Source organism: Drosophila navojoa, chromosome 3, assembly GCF_054131105.1.
Source record: "Drosophila navojoa isolate 15081-1374.11 chromosome 3, UAZ_NAV_1.0, whole genome shotgun sequence".
Lineage (NCBI taxonomy): Eukaryota > Metazoa > Arthropoda > Insecta > Diptera > Drosophilidae > Drosophila > Drosophila navojoa.
Window position 1 is genome coordinate 15,020,631 of NC_142891.1, and position 20,164 is coordinate 15,040,794.

At 37.1% G+C, this 20,164-nt stretch overlaps 5 protein-coding genes across 6 annotated transcripts; 3 read left to right on the forward strand and 2 right to left on the reverse strand.

Moving 5' to 3' along the window:
• Positions 1-2,617, reverse strand: LOC108658701 (uncharacterized). The gene is made up of 3 exons (XM_030383252.2): positions 2,235-2,617; positions 837-1,458; positions 1-776 (listed from the first exon to the last, which is right to left on the reverse strand). The coding sequence occupies exons 1-3, from the start codon at positions 2,297-2,299 to the stop codon at positions 642-644; spliced, it is 822 nt and encodes a 273-aa protein (XP_030239112.1). The 5' UTR covers positions 2,300-2,617; the 3' UTR covers positions 1-641.
• A 3,821-nt stretch (positions 2,618-6,438) lies between these two features.
• Kaz1-ORFB (serine protease inhibitor domain-containing protein Kaz1-ORFB) lies at positions 6,439-7,184 on the forward strand. Its single transcript, XM_030383256.2, has 3 exons — positions 6,439-6,587; positions 6,641-6,904; positions 6,985-7,184. The coding sequence occupies exons 1-3, from the start codon at positions 6,566-6,568 to the stop codon at positions 7,023-7,025; spliced, it is 327 nt and encodes a 108-aa protein (XP_030239116.1). The 5' UTR covers positions 6,439-6,565; the 3' UTR covers positions 7,026-7,184.
• Positions 7,185-7,679: 495 nt separating this feature from the next.
• Positions 7,680-8,512, forward strand: LOC115562210 (uncharacterized). 2 transcript variants are annotated; one of them, XM_030383254.2, is made up of 2 exons: positions 7,680-7,927; positions 7,973-8,512. In XM_030383254.2, the coding sequence occupies exons 1-2, from the start codon at positions 7,897-7,899 to the stop codon at positions 8,272-8,274; spliced, it is 333 nt and encodes a 110-aa protein (XP_030239114.1). In that variant the 5' UTR covers positions 7,680-7,896; the 3' UTR covers positions 8,275-8,512. The 2 variants fall into 2 exon arrangements, with proteins under 2 accessions (XP_030239114.1, XP_030239115.1); XM_030383255.2 differs by having other exon boundaries at positions 7,739-7,927; positions 7,982-8,512.
• A 797-nt stretch (positions 8,513-9,309) lies between these two features.
• Positions 9,310-12,090, forward strand: LOC115562209 (putative serine/threonine-protein kinase drkC). The gene is made up of 8 exons (XM_030383251.2): positions 9,310-9,677; positions 9,737-10,039; positions 10,098-10,528; positions 10,907-10,976; positions 11,039-11,350; positions 11,433-11,612; positions 11,675-11,816; positions 11,873-12,090. The coding sequence occupies exons 1-8, from the start codon at positions 9,636-9,638 to the stop codon at positions 12,004-12,006; spliced, it is 1,614 nt and encodes a 537-aa protein (XP_030239111.1). The 5' UTR covers positions 9,310-9,635; the 3' UTR covers positions 12,007-12,090.
• Positions 12,091-12,341: 251 nt separating this feature from the next.
• On the reverse strand, positions 12,342-16,728 carry pyx (transient receptor potential channel pyrexia). The gene is made up of 8 exons (XM_030383250.2): positions 16,263-16,728; positions 15,922-16,162; positions 15,608-15,863; positions 15,223-15,512; positions 14,812-15,156; positions 14,155-14,732; positions 13,456-13,609; positions 12,342-13,365 (listed from the first exon to the last, which is right to left on the reverse strand). The coding sequence occupies exons 1-8, from the start codon at positions 16,287-16,289 to the stop codon at positions 12,380-12,382; spliced, it is 2,877 nt and encodes a 958-aa protein (XP_030239110.1). The 5' UTR covers positions 16,290-16,728; the 3' UTR covers positions 12,342-12,379.
• Between the last annotated feature and the right edge of the window lie 3,436 nt (positions 16,729-20,164).

Consider the following 20,164-nt stretch of genomic DNA (forward strand, 5'->3'; position numbering starts at 1 on the left):
TATATATAAGAGTATTCTTAGGTCAGTAACTGCCGACGGTGAATTTGTTTTAATTTTCAGCGCCATTGCCGCTTTTTCTTGTTATTGACTTCCATAAACGAAATCATATATGCATATTTAAATATATATATATATATATATATATATATAATATAATATAATAATATAATATAATATAATATATATATATATATATATATAATATATACATTCCTGCTTACTGATGTAGGCTAAGAAATTTTATAATTAATACGATATATAATTTAAACATCTGAAAATTTTACCAAAATTTATGAGAAGCTTGTACTTAATCAATATTAACATATTTCTTGTACTTTTCTGTTTTTTTTTTTGCACATAAAAATTTATTTCACTTTAAAACAAGAGTATATCATTGTTCACATATGTATTTGTTTTATAAAAAGTCAATTTTCCAGAATACAACAAATTTAAAAATTCTTGCGAGCTTATCAAAAGGGGATAAAATATATATTTTTTTTTCATTTGACTATATGTAAACATATGTATATATTTTCACGAATTTCCTTAGCAAAATGAATAATATTTAAATGTGATTATGTCTCAATAAATTGCAGTTGCCTATGAATAAAATTAAATTATAAATAAATTCTTTTAATTGGCTAACAGACGTAAACTGTGGATATCCATTTGAGCAGATCCGTCATGAGATCCTGCTTGGGCAAACGGAAATCCGCAAAGGTTTGTATCTGGGCATCGGCAGCAATGCGGAAGGATCGGCCCAAGCCCTGCAGCACCTGAGTAAATAATTACGATTAGTGTCGATGCAGTGTTGGATGATAGCTGAGATAACCTACCCGCATGGCGTCCTCATCTGTGGTGTCATCGCCCGCGAATACCACGCGCACCTCGTCTGCCCAATTGGGGCCGAATTTGGTCTTGAGAATGTGAAGTGCCGCCTCGCCCTTGTTCCAGTCAACTGGCGGCTTCGCCTCGATGGCCTCGTGCGCCTGATTGGGACGGAAGCCATGTCGCTGACAGATCTCCGTCGCCAGTTGCTTTAGCTCATCCTTCAGGTGGGCAGGTGTATCGCGGTAGTGAAAGGTGAGCGAGACGCGCTTATCCTCCACCCAGGCGCCATTCTTCTCCACACACTCCTTCAACTCGTCCACCATGGCCGTATAGTTTCGCTGTATCTCGCCGGGCAGCTCAAAGTCGTGACGCGACCCATCCGGGTACTCAATCTCAAGTCCATGATTGCCCGCAAAGGTAACCCCATCGATGTTGACAAGTGCGTGCACATCCCTCAGTGCGCGACCCGAAATGACGGCCATAAATATTTGCGGATGCTTGGCCAGCCGACGCAATATGGCCTCCAGCTCCACGGGCATTTTGGTCTTGTTCGGATTGTCGGCAATGGGCGCCAAGGTGCCATCGTAATCCAGCAATATGGCCAGCTTGTTGTGTGTGTCCAGGTAACTGCAGCATGTATGAAATAATTCGAGTTTTACTTTAATATCAAATTTGGTAAGGCTCAGAAAATTTTTTAATTCAATAAAGATGTAAACAAAAATACATATTATAAAATATATACATGTCTTATTATTTAATAATTGTTTATGAGAGAGAAAATATTTTGAAATTTATTATTAAAAAAAAAAAAATAAATAAATAAAAAATAAAATTAAAATTAAAAAAAAATAATAAACAATTTAATTATTAATATTTAATTTGCTAAACTATTAAATTAGGTTTTCTATAACAATTTTCTATGGAATTTTCAATATATATATATCTAACATTAACAAGTTTAATAAAATTTTCTTTAACTAAACTTTTTTTTTCTCAAATCAAAAAATGATATATATATATTTTATCAATATATATATCAATATATTTTGAGTCAATCATTTAATTCAATTCCAATTAATTTGCTTACTATACATTAAGTTATAATATCAATTTAACATGAAATGAAGTTTACTAATTAGTGTTGGAAAAATTATAGAGTCCACAGAGCTTGTTTTACATGTTAAAAATGAATCTATATAAAATAATGATCATACAGGTTTAATCTTTCATAACTCAAATATTTTCATATAAATTAAAAATGTTGTCTAATTTAATTTTTCTCTCAGTGTAGCGATTTGCTAAGGCTAATCTGCCTTATCGTCAACCCATATATTACATGACTTCCTCTAGCCGGCAAGGTCATTTATATATAGATAATGTTCACCGAATTCGCTTGGACTTACCCTGGTAAATTCTTTTCGAACTCCTCCAATCGACTGATGACTGGTGCAATTTGTTTCTCTGGCATTTTGTCAGCTGTTATTTCAGTGTACCACACGACGCACAAAATGAGTAGTAAGTGTAAGAGTTTCACTGAAATCGAAATGGAACTGCGAATCAATCGAGTTGAATGCTAAATGCTCTCCGGACGACGACTCAATGTGCACTGCGAGTGGCTGCGATAGTGCCGTTTGCCTTTTAAGTCGCTCTGGACGCGATGATAGTTCGACGCGTTCACTGATAACAAAATCTCGCGCTCAGCGGGCAGCGTAAACTTGTTTTCGCACTCTCTTTCTTTTTCACGGATTCGAGAAGTAATCTCTGAGCTCTGATAAACGCTCGCCACCTGTTCGTCTTCAATGGAGACTGTTGAATGCTCCCTGTGTGATTTGTGTTTTTATACTGATTTCATTTCCTGAAAACTGTCTCACGCATTGTTATTGCCTCTGCCTTTGGAAAAACAAAGACAGCGTTTCGCATGCACCCACCCCCACTGTGCCGTCCCCAGCTCCGCAGTTAATCATGCGTCGCCTTCGTGGCAGTTGCATGCTATCCATTTAATGGGGCATTGCGCTCGCGCCCCAAGTTCATTCCGTTAAACAATGTGCATTTCGGTCAAGACAATTAATGTTTTACGGTTTTTTTTTTCATATGCCCAAGGAAATTTTGTATTAAGGATATGCTGGCCTCTGGCTAGTGATAAGAATAATGCTTATCTATTCTAGTTATCTATTCTAGTTGTGAGAAGTCTTTATGTTCTTCATGTTATTCTTCTATTTGTTATTTGAGCACATAAAACATTAACAAACATTTTGTCAAACAAATTTACGTGGCATAAAAAAACTTTTCAAAAACGCTCATAAATTATATTTTTTACTTAATAAAGAAAAACGGAAAATGTGATTTTTTTTTCCTTTTTTTTCAAAGCGTTTGCACAAAGAAATATAGTTTATAAAAATATAAGCAATTTATTTAATAATTCTTTTTTAGTATATACATATATCCATATTATTTATTTTAAGCATATTCAGAAATGTTCAAAGAATTTTAGAGCTTGGATATATTTTTTGAGTATTTGGCAAATAGAACATAGAACTATGATAAATATTTTCTGTACAATTTAAATTTAGAGTTTCATCGATTGATTGATAGATTGTTGAATGATTAATGTCTGGCACAAGTCATAGGAACTTGAAAGCTAAAATAGACATGTGGTCCATCTTAAGTAAAAAGCTAAATATTGTGGGTTACACTAAAAAAAAATATTTAGGGAAGTGATTTTTGCTTGAGGCTATAGATAATATGTTTAAATATATTTAAATAGGAAATTTTTAGAAAAAATATAGAAAGCCTGAAATAGTAACAGTAGTAATCTATGACTAGTTAATTGCAAATTATTTATATTAATATTCAAATAAATCGAATAAATGCTTCATGATCTAATTTATAGCTTTATCTTATCTATATTTAATCTACTATAAACATTTTCTCTAAATTTAATCTTTTACATCTTTTTTCCTTTTCTCATTCTAATATCTTATCTATATTCAATTTATATCTAGCTCTGCCAGAAATTTCTATTATACAAATTTATCTCTCTCTCCCACATTCTATCTAAGCATCTCTCATTTCGATAAACAATTTAAGCAAAAAATTTAAGTGAAAATTGGATTGCTTATATTTCATACAAAAATTTACGAATTTATTTCATTTTATTGATGATGTGTGAATTTTGAATATTTGAAACCATATAGATATTTCCGATCTAATTGTTTAATTTAATAATATTAAAAATATTTATTTTGGCATTACAAAAAGAGAAATTTATATATGACGAATATAAGATCAATATATTAATAAACAGCTGCCACTATATTTGAATTTCTTTAAATTAAATTGAGCCAAATTGTGACCATCATAGATAAATGAGATCTTAATATATTGAAATCGAACCAGTTTCAATTAAGAGGCACAGCTGGGCATTATGGACCCATAGGACTGCCCGCTCTTTGATTAGGCTGCACGAGTGCCAACCGTGGCAGAAGCATGCCATAGGCGCATGCTCATGTCGTCGCGATTCTCAAATCTGGTCAAACTATTTACTCACGATATTTGCCCGCATTAGCGATAAATCGAGGCATATTAGTGGAGAGCAGTGTCATCGTTTGTTTCTAATCTAAAGCAAACAAGCTGCTTTCCATATTAATTTGGACCTACTTGCCATTGGATATGCTGTCTGATCGATCGCCCAGAGAGTCCATTGAGTCATATAGCCCTAGAGGTTTTATAAACAAATCGTTGAGTGCTAATATGATATAATTAAAACACGAGACATTCACGTTGTCAACAAGTGTCTGGCCTCAGCCATATAATCACACACACACACACATGTCTTTCATTAACTGTTTGACATATATATTTTTCCATTGCCCCCGTTGATCTGAAGCATTCGAAACATGTTTTCCACTCACTTTTGATTGCTTTGATTAGTCGTCGCTATTTTTGGCCTTAAATATTGAAATACTTAAGTTTGTAAACTGTGCAAACGTAAATTCAATTTGTTCAGCCCAATTAGTAAATATTGTCTAAACTATGCCAAATGTTTTTCTTTTGCTTGCCAAGCTTTCAAAGAGCTTTTCCTTAGCTCTTTGGCGCAGCGACTATTTATTTGTCTAGCGAGCGGGCGCCATAAATAGAAAAATCCGTATATGTAAAGTTAGGTGTTGAGAGCTTAAAGTGGGATAGTGGGACGATACCAAAGCATGTGTATATACATGTGTGTATAAATTTATAGCTATAAATTTACTTAATAATATAAAATGTAATCTGTGCTGCAGTTAAAATCGTCCTAATATCATTTTACTTTCTTTTAAATTTAAAGTCAGCCTAAAAATATGCTAGTTATTTTAATCAAATTGAATCTTTGTCTTAGCTCAGCAAATTCTTACACCAATGTATCTATGTATCTATGTATGTATTCTTACCAATGTATCTATGTATTTATGTATTCCTACACCAATGTATCTATGTATCCTAGTATCTATGTGATATCTATGTATCTATGATCTATGTAACTATGTATCTATTTATCTATGTATCTATTTATCTATGTATCTATGTAACTATGTATACATGTATCTATGTATCTATGTGATATCTATGTATCTATGTATTCTTACACCAATGTATCTATGTATCCTAGTATCTATATACTATGTATCTATGTGATATCTATGTATCTATGTATTTATGTATTTATGATCTATGTAACTATGTATCTATTTATCTATGTATCTATGTATCTATGTGATATCTATGTATCTATGATCTATGTATCTATGATCTATGTATCTATGATCTATGTAACTATGTAACTATGTATCTATGTATCTATGTGATATCTATGTATCTATGTATTCTTACACCAATGTATCTATGTATCTATGTAACTACGTATCTATGTATCTATGTAACTACGTATCTATGTATCTATGTATCTATGATCTATGTATCTATGTATCTATGTAACTACGTATCTATGTATCTATGTATCTATGATCTATGTAACTATGTATCTATGTATCTATATATCTATATATCTATGTATTTACATATACATACATATGTCTATATAGATATACAGAATGACCGAATATGAAAAACTATATGCAGGTATTTAATAGGTCGTAAATTGAGCTATTCAAAATATTTTACACTTTAGCTTTAAGTTAAGATTTTATAACATTGTATATATCATAATGTGTCGTGCTCTGTTCTCAGCTGAAGGGAGAATATACACTAATAATTAATACAAGATGTTGTTCTCTCAATGATCAAGGTGCAACAAAATTTGAAAATTTGTAGCTTCAACAGATGCAGTTCATTCAGAGAATGCACAATTGACGTTTCTTACACTTGGTAATGCGCTCTAGTCCAATACAAAGTGTCTTGATCGTGCGCAGAATAGTTAATCCTTAGTGAATATCCGTCAGACTGAATATTTTATGTCGCCCAACGAGTGACTCATGAATTGCATCAATAATTTAGAAGTAATTCGGTTTTCTACACTCTAGAACCAGTTTCAGGTCTATATGAAGTCAGGGCAATCCCCTCCCGATCTATATACGAAATTCACTCGCCCAAGCTCGTGTAGCTGATGACGTTTATAGCAATCAATACCAAAATACGTATCTGTTCAGGGCTTCGCTTATAAGTACGCAACGGGTCGCTGGACGGGCTCAGAAGTATTTCAGTTTCACAGTCGCTCGGACAAAGTCGTAGCACTCGCACAAAAATGGAAATTTCCCATATATTCGGTGGGTTTTGTTTCCTAATATTAAACTAAATACAACAACGGTTCCGGTTGCAGTTCTCTGTTTGCTGATCGCTGTTGTGGCAGCCCGTCCGCAGTTTCCGCTTTGGAATGAGGATCTGACACAGACTTTCATTCGTGGCCAGCCGATTACGTCGCCTAGGCCATCGACTACGGCTCAACCAACCACCGCATCGCCTCGCATGCTGGCCTGCATCCAAACCTGCCCAGCGACCAGTCAATACAATCCCATCTGTGGCAGTGACGGTGTTAACTACTACAACGAGGGACGTCTCAACTGTGCCATTCAATGTGGTCAAAGTGAGTTGTCTTTGTCTTAGGCATTCTCTAAAATTCTCTTTGACACTTTTTCTTAACTCTCCTTCAACTCTTATTCATAGATGTTCGCTTTGTACACTTGGGCATCTGCAGCACTACGTAGGGGGATTTGTAATATCTGAAGTGAAAATATCCGCTACACAATCTATAGTTCAATGCTTTACCAGTGACCTTAGATGTGTATGAATAAAAACAAGCGATTAATAGTGAGGAGGGTATACTCGATCGGCTGCTACCTTGTTTCACCAAAACAAATACAAAAGTGAAATAAGAATGTTACTTATTTAGTTAATAGGACCTTATAATAGTGCAGAAAAAATATTAATAATAAAGTGTAGAAAAACTATTAAATGGAAGTTTATTTTTATTGGAATATGGTATCAAGAATATGATTTGGTATATTTGTGTATATTTATATAGACTCAGAAAAATGAAAATCTTTCTAAAATCGTAAGATTTTATATTTGATTTCAATTGATATTGATACATGCTAAGTTAACAGTTTTATTAAAAATATATGCTATATTATATTATGTTATATAAAAAAATAGTTTTATAAAACTCAATAATAATATGTATATGAATTTATTTATTTTATTTATTTATTTTTTAATTAACATATTCAGACTAAAAACCCTATTGAGTAAATCAATCCAATCTAGTATAACATAAGTTAATACCGAACATATATCGTAACTATACAATCAATAAATTTGACAAGTTCACATTCGCACTAAATATACCCCTCGACACAACTTACCGGTTACAGGGTATAACACATACACAGATTAATAAGCTGAGATTTCAATGTTCACACTCGCGCTATTTTAGCGACTTGTCTAATGTGTAGAAAATAAATTCTGAGCAGTCGCAACCGAAACGCTTGCCTGTGTGTTGCCCCTAAGCGGAGCGACAAAGTGAGAGATCAACAAGAAAAACAAAGAGAGAAATTAATAATAATAAAAACACATATAATGCTGCGACTAGGTCTATTTCACATAAGCCGTAAGTGGAAATATTCTCACAGTTTCAAATGTATTCACATCGAAGTCTTTGCAGTTGCTTTGCTGCTGGTTTACCAGACCCTCGCCATTGACTATGCCAATCCCAAGTCACAAGTGGAATATATAAATGTACACCCAGGCGATAAGCCGAATATTGTGCAAATCACACGACCTCCATTGCTGAATCAAACGCCACCGCCGCCGCCGGGCGATTCCAAGAATTTTGCCTACAATCCAAAAACACAGACCTGGACAAAGATTTCGCCTCACGATCCACAGCCGGATGAGGGAACTTTAATATGGAATCAGAGCAACGATAAATGGCTAACCAATGGGCCGGGCTCTTAAAGATGTTAACTTGAAGAAATTATCTTAGCTGCTTGATATCAGTACACATAAAGCATTATATTCACCAGCTCACCAGCAAATTTCTCAGACACTTTTATATACATTATGCGCACGATATTTGTTTGTAGAATTTTAGAGCACACATATCTAAATATCAATAAAATGATATGCTATATACTCAAATTAAAAGAGCCCTTCAATCAGCTAAAATTCTTTAAAAATAATAAATATTTGTTAAGCTATACTTGAACACAGACAACTGATGGAGTATAGGTTATTCAAGTTTTGCATTGGTTGCTTAAATTTCTTATCTTGAGACACAAAATTGATACAAAAATAATTTTACTATACTATATACTATATATTCATATCTAAATTAGATTCGTAAATTAATCTAGTGAGTACAATTCAATTATTGTTGTTGCTTGATTTTCACATTCAATCTAATCTTGAGTATTTTCATTCATATGCGACTCATACTTTCTTGGAATCAAAAAAAGAGGTAAACACAAAATAATTGATACGGAAGATTTTTTGATTGTTATTTATCATTTTAAATTGTATACGTCCGGTAAACGAAAGCATAATATAATATACAATGATTTTTTTTTCTAACATATCAATTTGTTATTGAATGAAATTTGAAAGTTTTTATTTCATATTTGACTAGTTGTCTTTTATAGCCACACACTTGTGAGAACTAGAAAAACGAGTTTCCAAGCGTAGCTAAAAATATTGTCTAAACAATGACAAAAACAAAATTCATTCACAAATTCGTAAAAGAAATTAAATAAAAATGTTATTCATAAATAAAAAACAAGAATTCGTACCGTGAGACATGTTATATTTTTACTTTGTGAGCCTCATGAAATCAATTAAGATTTATATCAAAGCTGCTCATGCTTACATTTTAGCTGGGGCTGGTAATTAAAAACAATTTGCTCATATACTAAACAAACAGAATTGAAACTACTCTCTTCGAGTACATAAATTAAAAAATTTTCATAATTTCTTGCACATTGCAACTGAAAAAGATGGGTATATCGAGGCTTTGCCTATCCCAAGGCTACAGCTATGGAAGCGAAGGTCTATCGACCTCTAATTGAAGAGTATAAAAAGTTATCATGCAATACGATAGTCTTATCATTCGTGTTTAATCAGTTAATGCAGTCGCATATATAAGCTCAAGTGGACATTTGCTACGGTTTCAGTCACATAAGTTAGTTCGAGTTAAGTCCTGGCATATAAGACATGTGCAGCAAAATATCAATATTGAATATCTGCTTATCTGAAATATAAACTCCGAATTTGTATCACTCTTAGATAAGTTTAATAAATTACAAGTGATATTTGAATCAAATATGTGTGCGGATGTAAAATTGCAAGATATCGATTTTATGGAGGTAATAAAATAATATATATTAAATATAGCAATATACTGCAAGAGTTTGCTACTTTAAAGGAAATCGTGAAAGATTATGGCGCCATAGTGAGAAAGGCAAAATGGCATAAGAAAGAAATTGCCGTCAAAATATATCCCGATATTCTGATTGACTATAAATGGTTCAAGAGCAGATATGATCAGCTATTGGATATCGATCATAAGAATCTTCTCAAATTTTACGGCACAACCCAGAAACCGGGCAAAGTGATGGTCCTAATGGAATTTGCAGAGGGTACATCGCTCTATACTCACATTCACTGGGCCGGAGTACCAAATTATGTACCAAGAGATGCAATCAATTGGATGCTGCAGTTTGCCAGGGTATCTATAGAAATCTAACAAAATATATCAAATCTATATTCATATGGCCATTGCGCAGGGCGTTGGATTTTTACATGCTCTGAAGCCAAAACCCATATACCACGGTAATTTAAAGCCGCAGAATCTATTTTTGACGAACAACTTTCGCTGCCTGAAGATCGGCGAATTGGCCAGCGGAGCTGAAGAGAGCTGCAACGATTATGCGCCGCCCGAGACTCGGCGAAAGAAACAAGCCTATCTGAATGAAACTCATCTCATACGTATGCAAACGTACTTTCTGAATTCAATAGAACGCTACTACACCGAACAGTATGATGTGTATAGCTTTGGCGTAGTGCTCTGGGAAGTGTTGTTTTATATGTCGACGCTGGACACTGATATGCCCGGTTTCAGGGAGTTAAACTCTCTGATTGCCCGATGTCGAGATGATAACAAGAACAAGCGACCCACTATGGAGGACGTGATCTTGAACCTCAACATAATTGCAAGGTATTTAATATCAAAATTAATATTACGGTGTAGTACTTGTCTAAGATAAAGAAAGAGTATATTGGTTTTCTGAGTTGATATATGCAGTAGACATATACATACATCATTTATAAATTGTCATGCTTATGTAAATTCCTTAATTAAATATTACCGCGCTTCCTTCTGTTTTATATATATATATATTTTCGGAAAACCAATATACCCCATATTCACACATTTATTGGGTATAAAAAGCACTAGAGATAACAATGTTATGACTATATATAGAGTAAACAAAGGGAGGTATCAAATATTGAATAAAGCTAAAAAGTTTGTACTAACAGACTGGTATGGGAGGTGGATTGGATATGAATTGTAATACTTTTTTCTTACTTTCAGACTGTATTATGATATGGATTTCGATTTGGAAACGACAACCGCAAATGTCGCTGAGATGCAACTGGGCGACGTAAGCCACAGCCAGACAGTCGATTGCTCTGAGAATTTAATCAAATTATATTTATTGTACAGGTAATGGGACAAGGCTCCTTCGGTGTTGTGGTGCGAGCCAATTTATTTGATATTGAGTTGGCGGTGAAGAAAATTCAGAAGGGTGCAGAGAATGGCAAATGGATTGAGAGAGAAGTGCGGCAGCTATTCCGAGCTAACCATGAGAATATTATCAAATTCTTTGGCTCTACAGAAGATGCCGATGGCAATACATTGATTCTCATGGAATATGCCGACTGTGGCTCACTTAATAACTATTTGCATTGCAATGGCGATAAGAAGCATAAGTATACGCACAAAACTGTGCTCAATTGGATGCAACAGCTGGCCAAGGTGGGAAATATTGAATTGTTTAGTGAATATATAACAATAATTTATATATATGTATATATATATCTTTTGTTTTTCTGTGCAGGGCGTGGCTTACCTGCACGACATGACACCAAAGCCTGTCATTCATCGCGATCTGAAGCCGCACAATTTACTGCTCGTGAATGCATTTCGCACCCTGAAGATAGCCGACTTTGGGACGGTTCGGGATCAGGCCACTTTGATGACGAATTGCATAGGTACTCCCGCATATATGGCGCCCGAGGTTTGTTGCATCTACAATTGCTGTAAATATATTCATAAAAATTTGCAAATTTTTCTATCTAGGTTGCGCTGGGTCAATGGTATACAGACAAGAGCGATGTTTATAGCTTTGGCATTGTGCTCTGGGAGGTGTTGGCACGCAAGAAGCCCTTCTATCACCTGGAACAAATGAGCTCACTGGCCATCATCCATTTGGCCGTTAGCGGTAAGTACTTGTCAAGCATTGAATATGTAATATGTTAAACCTGAATCATTTTGCAGGTGAGCGGCCCCCACTGCAGGATATTCGTAATATTAAGTATTGTGAGCACTATAAGTCTGTGATTGAGAGTTGCTGGATTCACGACCAAACGCAACGATTGTCTATGAAAGACATCATTGGTTTACTCAATTAGTAATAAATACTTGTATAATATTTCATTTGCATGAAAATATTAATGTTGTTCTCTCAATAAAAAAGTAGCAATCAAAATTCAGTGAACTCAGTCTTTTCTATTGCAGAGCGTAATCCTCAAGTTGCATATAAATATTGCTGTAATAAATTATTTAAAATTGGATTTTAATACTTTGATCTCATTAAAAATGGGAAATCAAGGAATATGATAAGACAATTCTTGCAGCAGAGCCAGATCAAGAACTAAACGACATTGACCTAACTTTCATTGTATAAATCTCTTGAATAAATATTTATTATTTATTTATTTTATTTATTTATTTTTTTTAAATATATATCTATATATTTAATGATATATCATGCCTGTAAATGTCTCAACGATGATGATGGCGCAACGTCTCAGTTGTTGCTGTTGAAGAGGACGCCGATTGCTGCTGCCTCATGCGGCAGAGCTCGTTGGCGCTGTAGTTGAGCTTGCGCAGCGCAGTCTCTGAGAACTTTTCAAACTTGGCTGTGAGCTGGGCCAACTGCTCTTTGATCAACTGCAGCTCTAGGCGCCACTCGTCGGCCTGTTGGCACTTCAGTTCGTGCTCCTTGCGCAGCTGCTGCGGCACATTTGTGGCGGAGCGCGGACGCAAGAGTTCGTTCATTTGAAAGTATTGTGTTTGCATGGGCGCATGGGGAGACTCCAGTTGCTGGGCGCGCTGTGGTGGGGCCTTCGACTCGCCACAGTTGACGTTCTGCTGTCGCTGGCGCAGACTGTGGCTGAACATGTGATAGTTCTTCTCGAACTGTCGCCTGCGCGTGCTCATGTTGCGATCACGCCGCTCCGCAACCAGCTTGTAGACGTTCAGCTTGATGTCCTCGGGCAGCTGGGAGCGATCGCGCGGATCGTTGGGACGCACCGTGAACTGGAGTCGGTCGCGCGATGTGCGCAGCAGAGCTTTGCGCCTGCAGTACTCCACGAGGGGTGCGTTGCGCAGTAGCCTGGAGAAGAACAGGCTCTCCAGGCGCGATATCAGCTCCGCCTGACGCACCAGCCGATCCAGCGTGGCGGACACCTGCAGGCCCTGTATGTCGCTAACGGCCAGGCCCAGCATCAGATTGGTCAATATCACTGTTACCAGCAGCACAAAGGCCAGGAAGATGATGTGCGAAGTAACGGGAAACTTCACCGCATAATCGCCATAGAATATATCCTCAAACTCCAGCTCACCGGACATCATGGTGAACGACTTAAGGAACGACCATGTTATATTCTCGAATGCCGGATAATCGTTGAAGAGCACCGCAAAACTCAAGCCAAACGCAATCAGCAAACAGATGTAGGCCATCAGGAATTTGCCAAAGTTAACAGCCACTGAGAGACAAGAAATAAAATATATTTATTTATATTGGAATATCAATTTGAGTTGTATTTCAATTATTATTGAAGAACGTCTCGTCGTACCCTTGGTAAACATTTGCACATAGACGCCAAATATGGGAAATCTTCCGACCAGCATCATCAGCTCCAGCCAGACCAACAGAATAACCACAGCTGCCACATGATGCTGCCACATGGGCACCGCCAGGAGATCGCCAGTCCATAAAATTTCTGGTGTCTGTAAATAGAGAATTGTATTTTGATATATAATATAAAATTGACTTTGAATGTGATCTTCAATATATACATATATTTGATTTCATTGCGGGATAAAATATTATAGAAAAATATTCAAATTGTTATTAGTATATATCGAAGAAACTCTCAAGAATATTAAAAATAAAATATTATTTTTGATACAATATTTTGAGCAATAGATCTATAATTTAAAATTATTTTTAAAATAATTTTTATATATATAATATATAAAAAGAATGAACTTATAAATCATATAATTATATTTATGATTTTATGCGCCTATAGATATTCTTAAAATGAACACAAATAATATTTAATTACAAATTCGAATCACAGTTTTGATATGACCCTTAAAGATTATAAAATACTTCGAATATTCGCCTGACTGTATGCGAGCAGATGGCAAATATCAATCATCAAGTTAAATTTATAAATATCTAAGCTTGATGATGTCTTCTACATTGATTTCGTGAACAAATTGACAGCAAACAGAATGTAATTGAAATTTCAGTAGAACATACATACCACACATAAGAGGACGCCAAAGACAATGGTCCATTGTAGCCAGTTCTCCCAGTACTTGGCATAGCCGTGCAGGCCGTGGGCCATCTGAAAGACCTCCTTGCCGAGCAGCATGACATTCAACACGATCACAAAGTAGCCAATGGTGGACACATAGCCGGGTGCCTGGCAGGTCTCGCCCTCCTTGCAGCTGCGCACATAGACGCCGATCACGTAGAGCGTGAAGAGCAGCACGAAGCAGGTGTGATAGGCGAGGCTCATCAGAAAGAATTTGCGAATGCGACGCCACTTGAGGAACAGAAACGTTTCGCAGAGCGGATGCATTAGAATGCGCTTCTGGCCCACTTCGATGAGGCTGAGCATCAGCTCCGCCTCGCCCTTCTCTGTCGATGAGCTGGGCACCAGCAGGTGAAAGTCCAACTTGATCTGGCAGTCCACGTCGCCAATCTCATGATCGTTCACCTTGATCGAGTTGTCCAGCTTGTGCATCAGCTTTGGTATAATCTCCGGACAGCGACGCACAATGAACGTCAGCGCCGAGGTATGTCCGCCCGTGCGTGCCGTTAGATCTGCGCCATGCTCTGCAATTATATATGTATGTATGTATATGAAGCAAGTTAGTAGAGCTGGAAGCCCTCTTCCACAGCCCGCATCACTCGCCTATGAAGATGTAGACGCAGCTGCTGAACTCGTTCAGTGCGGCCAGGTGCAGCGGCGTATAGCCATAGTCGTCCGCTTTGTTGACATCGGCGCCGGCCTTCAGCAGCGCATTGCAGCAGTCCAGGCACCGCGACTGCTTCACGATGGCCGCATGCAGAGCTGTCCGTCCGTCCCGATAAACGGCATTCACATTGGCGCCATATTTCAGCAGAATCTCAACGCTGCTGATCGACTGGGAGAGGCAGGCCAGATGCAGTGGCGTCTGTTGGCTGGCATTGCGACAGTTGACATCGGCCCCATGCTCCAGAAGCAGACGCACACATTCCGCATAGTCATTCTCGGCGGCTAGCAAATAATATTGTAGTCTTCAAATAGAAGGCGTAATGGAGGCGTAATGGAGACGAAGCTCACCCAAATGTAATGCCGTCACTTTGCCTTCCCCGAATTGGGAACGCACATCGGCATTGTGATTCAGCAGCAGCTGCACGCACTTGGTGAATCCGGAGGCGCAGGCCGTATGCAGCGGCGTCTCTGTGTACACCTGCGGCGTATTCGGATCGGCGCCATACTTCAGTAGAATCTCCACACAATCGACAGCATCCCCGTCAATGGCATAGTGCAGAGCCGATCGTCTGTTGATGCCAATATTGATGTTCGCCTTACGCCGGAGCAACAGCAGCAGGCACTCAACGCTCTTCGAGCTGAAGGAGACGTAATTCGATTAATTTATACTACAGTGCTGGTTAACTGAATAGGTTTTCAGGTAAATAAACGATTATTGCTTTAATCACTTCACCTGGCAGCGCAGTGCAGCGGCGTCACCTCCTTCTTGTCCTCCCAGCGATTCGGATCGGCGCCTCGATCGAGCAATACTTTGGCTATGGGCGCATTGGCGCGACAGCAGGCAAAGTGCAGGGGCGTGCGGCCGCGGCTATCGGAGGTATTTGGATCGGCATCGTAGTGGGTGAGCAGGTAAATAATGTTCTCGACGGAGCCGTAGAGAGCACAGCAGATGAGCGCCAGGTTGCAGTCGTTCGGCTCGATCAGTAGCTCTGCAAGGCAATAACAGTTAATTTGATTACTGCCCAGCGATCTTCAGTGGTTGCGCACCTAGAAAACAGCCCGATTTGACCAGGTCCAAGATCTGCCGTCCGTTGGGTACCGCGCAGAGCGTCTCCTCGATCTCCTGGGCCTGCCACAGCACCTGGCTCTGCTGCTGACGTGTGAAAATCTCGTGGGCCTCGTTGCTGAAGACGGCGTCGCTGTTGGCCTCGCTCGAAATGCTGCGCTTATCAAAGAGCATCTGCATCTCGGCCGCGTCACTCTCCAATTGCCATTTCAGATCGTTTTCCTGCCAAAACAAATAAACCAAACGTTGCATACCGAGAGAGACTGGCCGAGACTGCTTGGGTGGGTGGGCTGGTTGGGTACGGGGGCAGGGGGGCACTTACGATGATGGAGAAGCGTACATTCTCCATTCCGTTGATGTGTTTACACTCTGCTGGCCTACAAAATAAACTAATTGGTTGACCATAAGCAATCTGGCCATAGCATTCACATCAGCCGTTCGACAATTCATTCATGCAATTTTCCAATTAATCTTTTGATCTGCTGGCCGACAGCAGGCCAGAGGCAGCTTCTTTCGGCCGGACAAGTGGCGTGCCCCGTCTCTCTCTCTTTCTCTCTGTGTCGTTCTCTTTCTCGCTGCCTCTTGGCTTCTGTGCTTTGTTTATTTGGAAATCTCCAAAATATTGAATTGTTTTTCAAACCGACACACACGCAGTCTGCAGTACGTGCAAATTATTACACCTCCGTCTCTGCGCCGATCTCTCTCGATCTCGATCCCGTTGCTTTCCACTTGCCGCTGAGTTTTTCCAGCCAGTCTACCGTTATTCGCGTTCCGTGCTCGACGAGGTGCTAATGTGTACTGACTGTGAGATCGAAATGCTTAAGCGAAAATTGCCCCAGAATATTGTATATGTACATATGTATATATATTTTTGGTATTGCATACCCTGTAACTGATCCCAGAAATGGGTATAATGAAGTTGTTTGCGATTGAAGTTATTTTTTTGTATATATGTATATAGATGATAATATTTCATATCTTTTTTTTTTACATTACACCTTAGCCAGCGATCGCTGAGATCGTAGTCTGTATATCTAGGTATACTTGGGTGAATTTCAGAGAATTCACTAAAGACTTAAATAGTTAGCTTAATAGTTAAGCTATTAAGGATGCCTATCGAACTTTCGTTTGACAAGTTTACTATGCAGAGAACCAGAACTAAATACTTGTCTGAATGAAGATAAATGCTTTATACTGATTTTTTTCTTATTTATGTTATACTATACATTTAACCTTTTCTTTCTCTGCCTTTGTTTTTTTTGGTGTATTGTCCATGTCGATGGGCAACTATGTATTTCATATCGAAGCCGTGTAAATATTTGCCAATAAGCGTAATCTTATCTTCATTTTCCAGTATCATCTATTACTCATAATATGCTCCATTTAAGAATAAGGCATCCCCTAGCTATTGTTTTCCCAAAAGCAACTCTTCATTCATAACGAGATCGTTTGAGCTTTTTCACTCTCTTTACAGAGATAAAATGCAATTGCTCTTTATTTGCATGAAAAAAGCTTTTAAAAGCTTTAATGAAGCGACTGCTAAACTCATCTTCTGTGCGTGAGAGAAAGAGAGAGAGACAAAACAATTGCTTAGTAGAGAAATGGAATGTAATTGGACAGAGATATTTTATATAAAATAATATTTTATTTTTCATAGAGACTAAACTTAAACTGCTTAATGCGAAGAATAGAATAAGAGTGAATAAAAATATCTGATAAATCATATTATTTTAATTAATTTGAAACTAATAATCGATAACTAAAGGCCAAAAAATTCATTCTTGAATGAAAGCAAAATCATATTTATTTAATTTAATTTCCCACAACTCTGCTGTTGAATATATAATGTCTAACAAACCCGCTTCAAGCTGAAAGCTTAATTAGCAAGCGATATGCTTAAAGTGATTGACGGCAACCTTGACTTTGATCTGAGTCTATCATTCATTCTTAAGCGTCTTGCGGAAACTACAACGGAAATTGTGTACAAGATTAATAAATTAACGGACTATTATTTCTCTATGAAATGCGAACAGGTCGCATAAGTTTGTGTCGTCCAAAGTCTGCTCTCAATTTTGCAAATTAGTTGCTTAAGCCATAAAATAGATGAAAAGTTGTTCATATATAGGGAGAGCACGGGAAATGGGGACATTAGGGCATGGGGGAGAGCGTGTACACCTTTTGGCTATTGCCGATGCGTAAACAACGTGAATGCAAAGTGACAGCAGCTATGACGACGATAGCATTTGACCTGCGAGGGTTAAAGGTAAGAACGCACAGGCGACTGACGCAGGCTTGGACTGTCAACAGTTTAGATGGGGTTGCGTGGGGTTGGGCGCGAGCCGGCGACCCCAACTGCCTGGGGCAGTCAACCGTAATGAATGCACACACGCAGCGCCTGCCAAAATTAATGCTCACACAGACCTGAAGCCAGGGGCATTCCCCAACCTGTTGCCAATTGAGACTCAGCTGCACAGGCGCTTGTCTAAAGCAATTAGTGAGCGAAATCTGACGCCCACAGCTGATTAAAAACACTTCACGTAACACTTACTAGTACCATATACTCTTCAAACTGTATGGTAAATAGCATATATAGAAGTTTATATAATATATATATCAGGAATTGCATACATATATTTCTTTGAGTACCCTTAAATATTTGGAACTTGCAGAAGTTTCTCTTTTATTAAATACGAATTCAATTATTGATATTGTATTTATTTAAAATCTAATAACTGTTGCTTACTAAAACTTTTAATGTTGTCAAGAATAATAGCTGACATAAAAGATATTAAAAATATTTGCCTGCATTTTATTAAGTATATTACTATTTATTTGATTTAAGTACATTTTTTAAATAACATAAATATATAAATATTTATTTTTAAAATCATTGTCACAATTAAAGAATATATAATAAATCCATCTTATTTCGGATATTAGTATAATTCATTTAAAAGATATTTTAACGCTTAAATGTATAATAAGTAAATAAAATAATAGTTCAAACAGTATTTAAAATAAATAATTAACATTTACATATATAATATATAATTTTCCTTATATTTATATTTTTTTTGGTTTATTTTGAATATTATACTTGAAGTTAGTCTTTTGCTGCAGCTTAGGCGTTTCTTGCTTAAGTTGTTGATGCTTTAAGTTATCTATTATACATAATTAAGGTCGGTTGTCTCCTGCTCTAACAGTAAGATACAAGATACAAATATGTACATATACTTAAGAATTAAACACACACATATCCTATGCAATAGCCCAAGTGCTCAATGGATGGTCAAACGCAAAAAAAGAAGAAGACAAAATTAAATGATATTGAATACATGTACGACACGTCGAAAAATGAATGCCCTATAAGACAGCTCAACTAATCTGAAAGAAGATAATTTAATATTTATATAAATTTTTGGACTTAATTCAAATCGAACAAATTTTTGTCGCCCAACAATAACCTATATGTGTTATAGGCTTTATGGGCAATATGCACCTATGTATGTGTATTATACTATGTAACAGAAATATCCTTAATAAGGGTATCGTAAAAACAGGCCACCTGCCGATGTCAACAGGTTGCCCTTCTATATGTTCAGTGTGTGCGTAGCTATTTACATTATACGTGCGCGTGCGTCTGTCAATGCCTCTGCCTCTGCCTCCGCCTCTGCCTCTGACTGCACCTCGGCCGGTGCACGTGTATGTAATTTGTGCTAGAGTCTGTGTTGGGACTAACATTAGTCATATACGTATCAACGCTGCTATAGACAATGTTTGCGTTTTGCCCAAAATATAATATAGAGCACGTGTGGCCCCAAACTTTGAGCTGAAGGTCAGTAGGCGAAAAACAACTCCCGCAGTGGTCAAACCGAGAGCGAAATAATATATGCATTGCCTGCTCTTAATTTATTTATTTATTTTTTTTAATATAACAACTATTTTTTTATATTTTATTTGCATATTACAATTTAGCTTCACACGCCGTCAGATGTACGTGTAACAGGTGCTGTTAAGCTTACCAAACGCTTAACATGGCTATGTTAAAAGCTCAACGCACTCTTAACATGCTGCTAACCAATTGAAGATGCTCACTGTTTAGCGAGTTTATCGCCAAAAACTACCTACACTTATACATAATAGCTTGCATTTTATATAATTATAGTTCAATAAAGACTATTATGTTCGTTTTCATTTAAATAAATATATTATTATATATTTTTA